At 26.1% G+C, this 14,205-nt stretch overlaps 1 protein-coding gene across 1 annotated transcript; it reads right to left on the bottom strand.

Moving 5' to 3' along the window:
* Positions 1–1,117: 1,117 nt before the first annotated feature.
* On the bottom strand, positions 1,118–11,341 carry LOC113796496 (uncharacterized). Its single transcript, XM_075819922.1, has 8 exons — positions 10,272–11,341; positions 5,044–6,381; positions 4,711–4,981; positions 4,500–4,649; positions 4,206–4,398; positions 3,801–4,074; positions 3,616–3,707; positions 1,118–1,547 (listed from the first exon to the last, which is right to left on the bottom strand). Exons 2-8 carry the CDS (start codon positions 6,050–6,052, stop codon positions 1,320–1,322), a joined length of 2,217 nt encoding a protein of 738 aa, XP_075676037.1. The 5' UTR covers positions 6,053–6,381; positions 10,272–11,341; the 3' UTR covers positions 1,118–1,319.
* Between the last annotated feature and the right edge of the window lie 2,864 nt (positions 11,342–14,205).

Below are 14,205 nucleotides of genomic sequence, written 5' to 3'. Positions count from 1 at the left end.
TTCTTCTTCATTTTCATTTTTGTTTTCGTTTTCGGTTGACATTTGTTGTTAATTGTGGGCGTATATTTCTCAACTGTATTTTGTAACTGAAAAAAAACGAAAAAAAAATTGGAATCAAAAATGATGATCATGAACATAATCATCATCAACTCAGCCAAAAAAAAAAAACAAAAAACGAAAAACTAAATTGAAATGACAACAGATTGTTTTGAGAGCAAAACAAAAACAAAGCGAAAAGATTTTTTTTTATATTTGTCTTTTCTCTTTAGTTAGTAGTTTTTTTCCATCAAATTTCAAATTCAAATCACATATCAAATTAATTTTTGCTTCTGTTGTCGTTGTTTTAGTTGTTGTTTTAGTTTTCAATTTCAATATTATTGTCCACTGATTAATAAAAAAAAAAAGAAAAAAAGAATTTAAACGAAACAAGCGAAATTCCAAATCCCTAGTAAAGACAAAATCAGTAGAATGGAAACAAGAGCCAAGAGTTGAAGAAGGAAAAGACAATGTTAACCATGAAAATTTTCGAATAATAAAAATTATATTGAATGATTCTATGTGTGTGTGTGCATCATCATCATCGTTGTCTATTTTATTTTCTTGTTGGTTTCCTTTTTTTTGTTTTCTTATTTTCTTTTCCTTTCTGGATGGCAACCGAATGGAATTTACTTCAAGAAACATTTTGAACTGTATTTTACTGTTATTTTTTTATTTTTTCGTTTTTCTTTCTGCTTATTTCTTTTTATTTCATTTCATTTCATTTCGGTTTGTTGTTCCTTACAATTTGAACAAAAACAACAACGATAACAACATTTTTTTGTTTTTCTTCTTCAACATTTTTCTAATGTAATTTTTTTTTATCACTGCATCCATATTATTATTTTGCGTTCAGTGATCCTTAATGTTGTTTTCGGACATTTTTTTTCTTCTCGGTCGTATTTACTAACAAAATTACAATTACAAAATTACAAAAAACCAGTAAAAAATTTTGAATAATCATGAATTTTATTATAATTTATAATACAAATGATTAGTAATTTTTAAAAATTTAAAAATTTTTAAAATTTAAAAATAAAATATAATTTGTTATAATATTGATTATAATATATTTATAGATTTATATTTTTTTTTATTTGGTTTAAATACATTTTGTTTTTCATTCTTATGTTTTTAAAAATTCCTACAAGTCGTCGATGTCCAATGTCTATAATCTATAAATATCACATATATGCTTAATTTAATTGATAAATAACAAATTTTCTGTTTGTTTCTGTTTATAAATTATAAATATTTTTTACAAATCAGAGAAAAAATCAATTCTAGCTTATCGTTGATGTTGTTTTGGGCTGTTGTTGTTGTTGTTGTTGTGATTCAACAGAAACAGATGTCAAAGATGATATAACTGATGATGATGATGATTGCCGTTGATCGACAATATTATTACCGGATAGATAACCAGATGAATTTGTAGTTGCTGTTGTTGTTGTTGATTGTAACATTGATTTATCTTCACCCAATAACCAATATGTTGTCATTTTACCTTTACCCTACAATCAGAAAAGACAAAAAACAAAAACAAAAACAAAACCATTAATAAAAAGAATAATGTAATTTGTAAAAGTTGTAAAAAATTTCAATATTCATTGATGTCAAAATCATATTTTATGTAAAAAAATTCAATTCACATGAAAATTACTTTTTTTAACAAAGAAATATTGAAAAAAATATATAGCTGAAAAAAAGAAAGAAAGTTGAATGAATTTAAACAAGCAAGCAAATAGCCTTTAGGGAAATCTTATCCGATCAAACACACACACACACACCACTTTAATACAATAAGTAACATGAGAATTTCTTTTTTATTCTAAAGATGTCTATTTCAAAATGATGATGATGATGATGATAAAATTCGAACTATCAGCAAATTTCATTTAAATCGGATTTTCTTTCTTTCTTTGTGTGTTTGTATGGATTTCTTCTTCTTCTTCGTCTTCTTTTCCCTTTTTCTCATTTCATTATAAATTCAAAGAATTTTTTTTTTACTATTTATTACTATCATCTTTCTTTTGTACACACAACGAAAAAAAAACATGCAAACGCATCTGCTACCGCCGCCGCTGCTGCTGTCATGAGACATAGATAAATAATGAATTTATATATGAAAGAAAAGAAAAGAAACATAAATCGATAAAGGTGAATAATAGGTATTAAGTTTTTTTTTGGTGAGGGGAAAAAAAGAAAGGGAGAAACAAAAAGTTTTATTCCGAGAAAAAACAACAACAGAATATATATATTCAATCTAAACATTGAAATTCTCATTGAATTGAAAAAAAAGAATCAAGGGGGTTAAAGAAAATTCCATAAAGCTTTTAAAATTCTATAGCAAAAAAAAACTATTGGATAATTCGTTAAAGTCAGTGAAACAAACCAAAAAAAAAACAGCATTAAACATCTTAAAAAACATCTTTTTCTTGTTTTTTGGGAAAGAAAAGGTTAAACATTTGATAACATCCGTTTGAAGATAAGATTTTTTTGTTTTAAACACCTTTTAAAAAACATGATCATAATGATGATGAGGTAATCAAATAAATCATTGTTCAAATGAATGAATGTATTTATTTTTTTCAAATGTTAAGCTTGGATAATGAATTGATATTTTATTACACTTAAAGCGTCAAAACGCTAAAGCCAAAAAAATCCAAAAAAAAAGAAAGTATATAAGATTCAACATTCTTGACTTTCATTCATCCACCCACACTTACACATTCTTCTAATTCTATTCTTCTATTTTTAACATTCTTTTGAATGTGTGAAAAGAAAACTAGGTAAAACAAGAACATTCTTCGTAGGAAAAAAAATAGAAGAAAACAAAACAAAACAAAATGTGAGGGTTTTTTTCCTTTTCTTCAGAGGCTTTAAATTTTTTTTTATTTATATTTTTGGAATTCAATGGAAAATGGATTTTTCTGACACATACAGATTATTTTCTTTTTTTTGTGAATGAATACAATGTGTACAACAAGAGTCAAACCAAACCAAACCAAACCAAAAAATAAAAAAATAAAAATAGGAATCGAATGAAACCAAAGAAATAAGCCAACGACCAAAACAAAACAAAAGAAACAAAACATTGAATGAAAACATTAAAGCGTTAATGTTAGGTAACAAAACACAAAACAAAACAAATGTCAATGTAAATGTCAAAATATTTTGATGTTTTCAAAACCAAAACAACAACAACAAAAAAAAATTTGTTACAGAAAGAATGAGAGAATGTAAAAATGATGGTTTGGTTTATGGTTTGTTTTTTCCTGAATGAAACACGAAAATGCTTTGTGTATAATTGATGGCCATTGTGTGGGTATGTCATGGTCATGGCATGGCACGACATGGAATTCTATATTTATTTTGGTTGACCACCATTTGTAATACTAATATTCATTATTTATGTTTGAAATTTCATTTTTTTAATCAAGAATATTCTATTGAATTTCCTCTATTTGAATTCTCTATACGTTATTTTGTTTTCCTGATACACACACGCACATTTACCAACTAATCAATCAACAACAAATTAATCACCTTATTAATTTAATTATTAAAATTTTTTCTTACCTTAATATCAATACGACCACGAAGTTCTAATTTAAATGTTTTAAAACGTGATAAAACTTGTTGTGTTTGTTCAGATACATGTATTTTTAATGCTAAATTTATAATTAAATGTTTTATAAAATTAATGTTTAGGTTGGAAATATAATTTTTAAATTTAAAAAGAAGAAAATTCGGACAGAACATACGTAATCCAGTAGATTCCATACGTGAAGCAGTATTAACAGTATCACCAAATAAACAATAACGAGGCATTTTATGTCCAACAACACCAGCTGCACATGGACCAGTATGTATACCGATACGTAATTTAAGCTGTTCATCCGGTTTATGACGTATTGTAAATGATTTAACAGCATCCAATAATGCTAATGACATACGTGCAATTTCAGCTGCATGTCTATCACCGTTACGCATTGGTAATCCTGATACAACCATATATGAATCGCCTATTGTTTCAACCTTAAAATAAAAAATAAGAATAAGAATATTATGCAATCAATATTCATTAATTATTATAATTAATTAGATAATGTTATTGAAAATTCATATTTATAATGGGAAAAAAACATCCAAAATATTAATGTACAAACCTTATATACATTATAATTTTCAATTGTCGAATCAAAACAAGTATAAAGATCATTTAGAAAATCAATAACTTGCATTGGTGTTGATTCGGCTGATAAAGATGTAAAACCAACAATATCACTAAAATAAATGGTTACCATTTCATATGTTTGTGGTGTAACTGCCTGTCCTAAAATTAATTGTTTAGCAACCAATCTGGTTAGAAAAAAACAAAACAGAAAACATTTTAAAAATTGATTTCAACCAAAAAAAAAAGCTAAAAAAACAAAATTCTTTTTCAAAAAAAAACAACTCACTTTGGCAGTAATTGATAAAGTAAATCTTCAGCTTTTGATTTTGCTTCCAAAAAATCAGCCGTCCTATCTTCAACTAATAATTCTAAATTATTTGCATATTGTTCAAGTCGATTTAATACTGTATCCAATAGTTGACTTTTATCACCCATTCTATCAATATGATTATTATTAAAACAAAAAAAGAATTTTTCAAAAAAAATGAATAACATACTCATGAAGTTTATGTATAGTTTCTTTTAATGATGTAAAATTTGGTCTATCACCAGATTCTTGTGGCCAACATTTTTGTATTAATTGTTCAAGGACGGATGTTGATGTTGATGATGATGAATTTGAATCATTGTTATTTGAAAATGATGTTATCGTTGCTGTTGTTGGATCATTTGATGTTAATGAATCGTTATGTTGTAATTTTGTTGATGATGCGGATGATGTTATCGGTTGAATTACATCATTTGATATGGTACCATATTTATCTAAATCTTTGTATTAAACAAAAGGGTTTTTTAATTAAATTTCAAAATCAAAAATCAAAAAATCATACTTTTTGATGAAAATGATGATGATTCTTGTGTAATGTTGTTCGATATTGCTGCTGTTGTTGTTGTTGTTGATGAAGTTGTTGTTGTTGTTGTTGTCGTTGTAGATATGTCATGATTAATAATTTCGGAAGTTTCTTCATCAATCAATTTTGATAGATGACCATTATGTTGTTGTTCAGCATTATTATTATTTGTTGTTGTTGTTGTTGTTGTTGTTGTTATAAATTTATTTTCAATTGCTGATGAAACTAATGTTGAACCTGATGATGATATTGTTGATAAATGTTGGTCACTATTATTTAAGCTCTGTGTTTGTTCATATGGTGCTAATTTTGTTATTAGATTACTAGTTACAGTTACAGGACCAGAACCACTAACTGATTGATCACAAGAATTTGTATTTGAAACAGGATCGATTTGATTAAGATTACGTTCAGAAACTGAACTTAACATTAATTTACGACAATTGGCACAATTAAATGTACAAATTCTAGGATGTGATGATCGTCGTCTACCGATTATTGCACCGGAACTAGGTCCAGCAATGCTAGTACCACTGGTACTACCATGTTGAAATGCAGGCGATATTGGTGAAAGCCATGCATTGGAATTCCAAAAACCAGAACCAGTCGATCCTGTTGATGAATGTAAATGTTCAACACCAATCGATGAACGACGATAATAATCAAATATAATTGATGTTGATGATGAATGAAATGGTAATGAAGGACGATGTTGATTATTTCCATAATATTGATCCCAAACTTGTCCAGTAGAACCTGCACGTGAACCGGATTTAGAACCAGAACCAGATCCACTACGTTCATTAGTAATATTTTGTTCATTTCCAGATGTTGATGAAAATGATTGACCAGGAGGTGAATCGGATGTAACTTTAAATTTAAATGGACATTGTTGATTAGTTGTATTATCACCATCAAAACTATCTTCACTTTCTAATTGATGATAACGAAAATTTGATGATTTTTCATCCGTATTAGATTCATCCATTATTTGATCAATAAATTTGAATTTTTTATTTTTAAAATCAATTTGACTTTATCTATTTTTATTTTTTTCTTTTTTGGTTTATAGTTGGCCATTCATTGAAAACGATTGATAAAAAATTATTATGAACAACATGTAATCAAACGGAAAAGAATAATGGATAAAAATCTGATCCTTTGGGACCAGCAAATCCATTTTTGATGAATCATTTTCATTTTTTTTCATTTATTATTTGAGCAATTTGTTTTTTCTTTCTTCTTCCTCCACCATATTTAATCAATTTGTATTTGTTTCAATTTGTTGTTCATTCAATGTGAATTATTCCAATGATTCTATTAGGGCAAAAAAGAAGAAAAAAATGGAAAATTATTTTCTACAATCAAAACTTGATAAATTGTACAGATTTTAATTCAAGAAAGAAAAAAAAAATAAACATTCACAACATTAAGATTCTAGTTAGTTTATAAATAAGAAGCAAAAGCAAGCAGAAAAAGAATAATAAATAATAATAAATTTCGTGACAAGCGTACGTAAAATTGTTACTAATTGAAAAATTGAATCCAAAAATGTTATTGTTTGGGGATGATGGTGGGGGAGAAAGCAAAGCAAAGCAAAATGGTCATAACAACAAATTACATTTTTGAAATGTGATTTTTTATTTTTCTCGTTAATATTTCTTTGGCCATATGATCTTTAGACGAAAGATCTTATCGTTCTTTTTTTTACTTCAAATTTCTTTCTATTTTGGCATATGTTGAATATCACCAAAAAAAAAAAAAAAAAAAAAATTGATAATATTTTATCGTGATGATTTCGTTAATCCAAACATTATAACAACAACAACAAAAAAAATGGCGAATCTTCTACCAAAAATCAAAACATATAATGAAAACCGAAAATTTTCTTTAATCATAATAATGGATAACTTGGTTTGTTGTATATGGTGTTTGTAAGATACAAGTTATTCCTATGAATATATATTTAAAGTGTGTATATATATTTTGGTCTATAAACATACAAAACAAAACAAAACAGCAAAAAAAAAAAATGACCATGAAACGATCATTTCCATCATAATAATAATAATCATTTCTGTCTGTCTCTGTTTTGTTTTTTTTTTTTTGTTTATTCAGCCACATATAATCTGTGTATCTAATAGATATTGGATAATAGGTATTAGGTCCATATAGTTATCATTATCATCATAATCATCATCATCATGATTATCACTTTTTGTTGTTGTTGTTGTTGTTGTTGGCCATGGTGGTCATAATAATAATAATGTTGAAGAGAAAATCCATAAAATCCATAATAAAAAAAATCCACATTTATTTTACAGAGAATTTACCTTGAAATTGTTTTTTTTAATACTTTATTTCAGGAAATAGATTATGTTATCGTTATAGATAATGAATATAACAATAAAGACAACAACAACAAAAACAATAATTGGAAAAGAGATTCACTAAACAAAAAAAGTGAACCAAACCAAGAATATTCCTTTCTTTTTCCTATTCATTTTGCTCATTTAGAAATTATTCAAAAAACAGCAGAAGAGACAAATGTAAAAAAACGTGACTATTTCCACTCACATAGATATTCCCAAAAAAATAATGATAAAGCCAATTTCAATCGATTGAATCATCATATTACGACGAAAAAAAAGGATTTGAAACATCCACAAAAAAAATGGTAATATTTTCCTATTTTCGATAATAATCATTATGGAAAAAAATATCATTTTCCCTTGACTATTTCTTCGATCAATAATCATGAACAACAACAAACAAACGAACGAACAAAAAATGGAAACAGAAAAAGTTTTATGAAAATTTGTTTTCTTCTTCTTCTTCTATATCCATTTGGTTTTTTTTTCTCTCGTTTCAATCAACCGAAAATCAATAAGGGACCAATAAGTAAAGCTAAAACAAAATAAGGATAATCATTATTGAACAAAACAAAAAAAAAAACAAGAATCAATTGAAAGAATCAGCCTACTACAACTTAAACAACAACAACAACAACAAAAACCCGAATACATTGAAGAAAAAAAGAAAGTAAAAGAATCGTCCAGAATAATTTATATGAACAAATAAATAATGAACAAGTGAAACAAAACAAAACAAAACAAAACGAAAAAAATTCAATTTAACTTAAAGATAACGATAAAGGTACATCCATCACACATTCTCTCCACCCTTAAACTATCTCAATGATGATGATGATGATGATGATTACAAAAATTAACCGAAGAAATATTGGATATAAATCGATCGATCGATCGATCGAACGTTCGATCGATGTAGATTGGCTTTTTTATTTCACCCATTTTCACTATAAAATTTATTACCGTTTCTTGATGGATATTCAATCACCTTAATTTTTTCCTTTTCTCATATTATATTCACAATCATGACTTGTATTTTTTTCCTGTTCAGCAAAGTTTTGTTACCATGTTTTTTCTTTCGGATAATTCTGTCTGACTGTTTTTTTTTGTTTCCTTGTTATCTTTCTGGAAACTTTCTGTGAATAGATAAATGTAAAACAAAAACAAAAAAAGGATAAAAACATTGCAATAAATAAATAAAATGAATAGGAAAAAAGATAGTTTTGTTTTTTAATTCGACGGCTATATACACACTAATGAAGGTTTTTTTTGATACTTAAATTCCATGATGCAAAGATTTTTCTTTTTCTTTTTCTTTTTGTTTGTTGTGCAAAAGAAAAAATGATCCAAGAAAAAAAAATCTAATCAAATTCAAATATTATGGCCGAAAAACATAAACATAAACTTAGATAACTTATTAATCATGATTTATAGATGATGATTACTATTATTATTATTTGATTCGACGAAATAAAATATCGTCAATACAAACCAACCAGAAAAAATGGCCAAATTTTCATTACATTTCAATGATGATGATGATGATAATGTTTTCTCATGATGATGAATATATATTATCTGACCAAAACAAACAAAAAAAAAAATAATCATCAAGAATATGAATATATTCAACAACAAAAAAAAATGATCAAATAAAACTTGTTTTTGTTCAAGTATACAAATATTCATTGAATATCATTCATTCAATGATGATGATGTATCATTATTATTATTGAATATTATATATTATATCGGTCATAATAGACTAACTACTTAACGAATTATTTGAATGAAATTCTTTTATTATAATCGATTTTTCTCTCTCTCTCTCTCCCTCACACTCTCCCTCCATATAAATAAATAATAATAAAAACGAAAATTTTATTGAATTAGAGAGAGAGAGAGAGAGAGAGAGAGATGGAAAGACGACAAAATCAACAAAATAAACATTGAAGAAAAAAAATCCAATTGAATTGAATTGAATTTTTTTTTCATTTCAATAACCATATATAAATAGAAGGAAAAAAGGTTTGCTATGTGCAAAAAAAAATCTATCTACATAATCTAATATAAAATTATAGAAAATTCTTCTTCATTCGTTTTCCAAATGACAATGGACATTTATATATAAAAAAAAATAATGTAATAAGAATGAAAATGTTTCGATTTGTTTTGTTATTTTTTCAATTTTTCATCTTTGCTCATTGTGTGTGTCACAATTTTTTTTCAATCGAGAAATCAAAAAAAAAGAAGATTCGATTTACAAATACAAAACAAATATACAAAATATAAATTATATACAGATAAACAAAGATGTAAACTTGAGGCAAAAATGAAAAACAAACGACGACAATAACAAGATTTCCTTTTCTTATTCAGAATTTTCTTCACTATATGAATGATGATGATGATGAGCATGTCGATCACTAATGGCTTAGTATTGTAATCCAAAAAAGAAAAAATATTTACAACATTATCATTAATGCCAATGACATCGAATGAAATCAATGTGAGAAAACATTGAAAACATTTTTCTTTTCTTTTTGATTTCTTAATCCTTAATGTAACATAATCCTACACCAACACACACACACAAACAATGTACGATAATCAAATAAATACAATTCAATTGACAATTGAATCCATAGCAGATACAATGTGAAATAGATAAGTAGTGAGATAGGACAAAAACTTAAATTCTATTTTCACCCTTCTCAATAACATTTCTTTTTTGTTGTTGTTGTTGCTTAGTCTTGTTAAAATAGTTTTTATTTTCCATATTTCTTTCGTTTTTCTTATATATAAAATCCTGTTCAAAGAATCGACAAAACTTACCCGTCAAATGAAAATTTCAAAACGATAAAAAAAAAAATTTAAGTTGTCAAGAAAAAAAGAAAGGAAAAAACGAATGCGAAATTCACACGAAAACAAAAAAAAAAATTGAATTAAATTGAATTATGATTCGTATTTATCTAACAAAAGAAAATTATTCAGAATGATTTTTTTGGTTGGCGATTTGCTGATTTCGATGAAAAGTTGAATTTTCTTTCTGCTATATTCAGTTTGTTTTTAACAATTTGATCGAATCACGCAATAATAACAAAGAAGAAAATGAAATAAAGTAAAGCACAAATGATTACATTTAGGTGATGAACGTATTCGCATTCGATTGTATCGATTGTAAGTTGTAAAAATTTTTGAAATTTGAACAAAATTTACTGTTTTTTTCAATTTTAAACAAACAACATGATAAATGTTTGAAGATTTTTAGAATCAAACAAACAAAACAAAACAGACAAATAAACAACAACAAAAAAGAAAAGATTTTCTATAAAAATAACAACAACATAAATTCATTGTAACAAATTTGAACGGATTTGAATGAAATTGTTTATTATTTGAACAAAAAAAAAGAAAAATAGAATCACAATTCTGGTATGAATTTGTTGAATTTTTTTTTTTAAACAAATTGCTTTTTGTTGATTTTGTTGTTGTTTATTGATGAAATGAAATGATTTTTTTTTCACAAACGCAAACACAATATATACTTATGGAAATCTAAACAAAAAAAAAAAAAAACTGTTTTTCAATCATCGATTTCAATCATTGATGCAAACAAAACAAAAAAAAAAAAATTCAACATAGTAACATTGTTGGTTGCTTGCTTGATTCAAACCAAACCAAAAAATCCTTTTTTTTAATCAATGAATGAAATCGCCGAAAGTCGAAAAAAAAAATTTCAAGATTTACATCAAGAAAATTTTCATTGATAAATTTTTTGGTTGGAAAAAAAAAATATTTGAAATAAACAAAATATTTGAAGAAATAACAACAGGAAATTTTCAACAAAAAACAACAACAACTTTTCGTGTGTAAATACGATGACAAAGAAGAAAAAAATGGTTGAAAAACGTGGAAAACTTGGAAATTTTTTTATATTTTTCAATCCAAAAATTTTTTCACAAATAAAACTTAGCACTTGATAAAATAAGAATTTTTATATGATTTTTAAAAAACTTTAAAAAAAATGTAAAGAAACAAGAAGTTATTATAATTCAATTGAACGTTGAATGAATTTTAAAATATTTTTTTCATTTTCATTTTTTCATTTTTTATCCATCACATCACACACACACACACACACACACGTATGTGTGTTGGGCAAAGATTATTATGTGAAAAAAAATATGATCCAAACCAACACCAACTGGAAAAACAACAAACAAACAAACAAACAATGAATTCAATATGATATTATCCATTCGAGAGAAGAAAAAACATATATACAAATACAAATGAAAGACACTGTATGAAGCACCATTGAAAATTAGGATTTTTATGATGATGATGATATGAACACGAATTCCGAAAAAAATAATACTGCTGGTCGGTAAAAACTTTGCCCAAATTTATTTCAGCAATAAAACAAGCAAAGAAATGGATTTAAATTTCAAAAAGTTTTTTCATTTCTTTTCCATTATTATTTGAGGTTAATTTCGTCTTGGTGGTTTTGCTGCTGCTGTTGTTGTTGTTTATTCATTATTCATCCGGAATTTTACAGAATTTTTGTGAAAACAAACAAATAATGTTGATTTTATCAAATCCATCATACAGGTTGTAACAAAAAGAAAAAATTTTTATTTGAAAATTTCACTTTGAAATTTAAGGATTTTGAATGGAAAAATAAAAAGTTTCCAATTTTCTCTTGACATACACGCACACACACGAACCATATATTGATTTTCAACCAAAAAAAAATGAATACGTGCCGTTGAAATTACTTTTAATGAAATGGCAAGGACCAACAAAAACAACAACGATGTTGATGTGTGACAAGATGGTAAGATTTAAATGAATGAAATCAAATGAACGAATGATTCGACTTGAATAAATTGATAGCTTTCCCGACACTGAGACAGACATACACCGAAAGAATCGGGTCTGGCCATATGGAGTTTATTTCCTTCTTCTTCTTCATCTTCTTCTTCTACAATCTTGTTTTTTTTAATAACTATGTATTCACCATATATAGTGTACCTAAAAACAACAACAATATAACCAACCAACAAAAAAAAATGTAGCAGTGGTATATTCTACAATCAAAAAATATATCCATGATGATGATGATGATAATGTTTGAACGGGAATCAGTTTAAAAAAAAGTTTGTTTTCAGGAATCTATACAGGCGCCTATTTTTTTGTTGATAATAATAAGGAATCCTATAATGATGATGATACACGATGATTTTCATGATTATTATAATAATAACAAAAAAAAAAAACAGAAATCATTCTATTCGCGCCAATTGAAATACAAATGTTATTTTGCTTTGCTGCCTGTATTGAAATTTATCATGACTTTTTGATTGTAATATTTTTTTGCCTCTGGAATCTTATTCACTAAATAATGATTTCCTATACTAATAATGATGTTAATAATAATAGAATTTTCATATATTCAATATACAAAAGTTGACAACAACAAACAAATAAATAAATAAACAACAAAATAGATAAATAGAAAATTGTAAATGTGTCGAAAAAAAATATATAACACACTGTGTGTGTGTGTGGGAGTGTGTGAAAAAGATAAATAATCAGAAACAGGGGAAACAAATCTGGATTTTTGCTGTTGTTGTTGTCATCATTAACCGATTTTTTTCTGTTGTTGTTGTTGTTGTTGTTCTGGTTCATTCGACATATGAAGAGAATGAAGTGACATTTCATTGACAATATGAATCGATAAACAGATGATTTTTTATTTTATTATGAAATCATTTTTTTTAGCTAATATTTTTTGGGCACCCAGACCAAAAATAAATAATAATGATACAATAGATAAGGATGACAACAACAGCAAACCCAGAATAATGAAAATAAAATTGTCAATCATAGTGACATTGAATTTTCACTGTTGTTGTTGTTGTTGACCTATAGAATCCATTAGAATTTCATTATCAATTTGTTGTTGTTGTTGTTGTTGGCTGTTTTAATTGAATTTTATAATGATCTTGTTTCATGTTTCTTAGTTTTCGTTCGTGTGTATGTTTGTGTAGGTGGGTGTTTGTTTTCGGTTTTAATCATCATCATCATCCTCATTATTGTTGTTGTTGTTTTTCAAATTAATCTATCATTCATAGATCCTGTAACAATCAAGAATTTAAAAACACAAGTTATTTTTGGTCTTTTTTTTTGTTTTTTGCTTCCCACAACTTGAATAAAGCTTCTGGTTTTTCGTTCATGATAAATTATTTAGACAAAATTTTGAATCGAAATAGGTTTAACAGGAAACCAAACAAAACAAAACTAGAATTTTCTATTTTAACCTCCTAAATAGAAAATTCTTGAATATAATAAAATTTTCATTGAATCAAATGGCGTCATCATCATCATCAAAATCAATCTTTGTCTATTTTGTTTTGTTTTGAAGTGTGTGTGTGTATGTGTAGCTTGATGATCATCCCAAACCCATATTGTTTATATTATCAATATGATAATTATCATCATGATCATCATCATCATCATTATAATAATAATAATAATCGTCCTTGTCCCATTTATTTGTTGTTATCTTTTTCTAAAAATTCTAGGTTAAAATATATATTTTTTTGCATTTGTTTGTTGCTTTGTGGCATTGTAATGTGCATTTGTGTGTGTGTGTGTGTAGCATATATAGATAGATAGATAGATAGATAGTATGGTAGTAGTTGTAGATAATCATAATTATTATTATTTACTATCTTTTTTATGTTAATTAATAATCGAGGTT

The sequence above is a fragment of the Dermatophagoides pteronyssinus genome, unplaced genomic scaffold (genome assembly GCF_027571235.1).
Source record: "Dermatophagoides pteronyssinus isolate colony J.1.1.1.1 unplaced genomic scaffold, Derpt_VIB-CSIC_2022.12 sq0005, whole genome shotgun sequence".
Taxonomy (NCBI): Eukaryota; Metazoa; Arthropoda; class Arachnida; order Sarcoptiformes; family Pyroglyphidae; genus Dermatophagoides; species Dermatophagoides pteronyssinus.
This window is presented reverse-complemented; position numbering and strand designations above follow the sequence as displayed.

Coding starts and splice junctions, on each gene's coding strand:
- LOC113796496 (XM_075819922.1), bottom strand. CDS start 6,052: ATGGATGAATCTAATACGGATGAAAAATCATCAAATTTTCGTTATCAT. Junction 4,982..5,043: donor ATCATCATTTTCATCAAAAA/GTATGATTTTTT, acceptor TTTAATACAAAG/ATTTAGATAAATATGGTACC. Junction 1,548..3,615: donor GTGGTCGTATTGATATTAAG/GTAAGAAAAAAT, acceptor TTCTGATTGTAG/GGTAAAGGTAAAATGACAAC.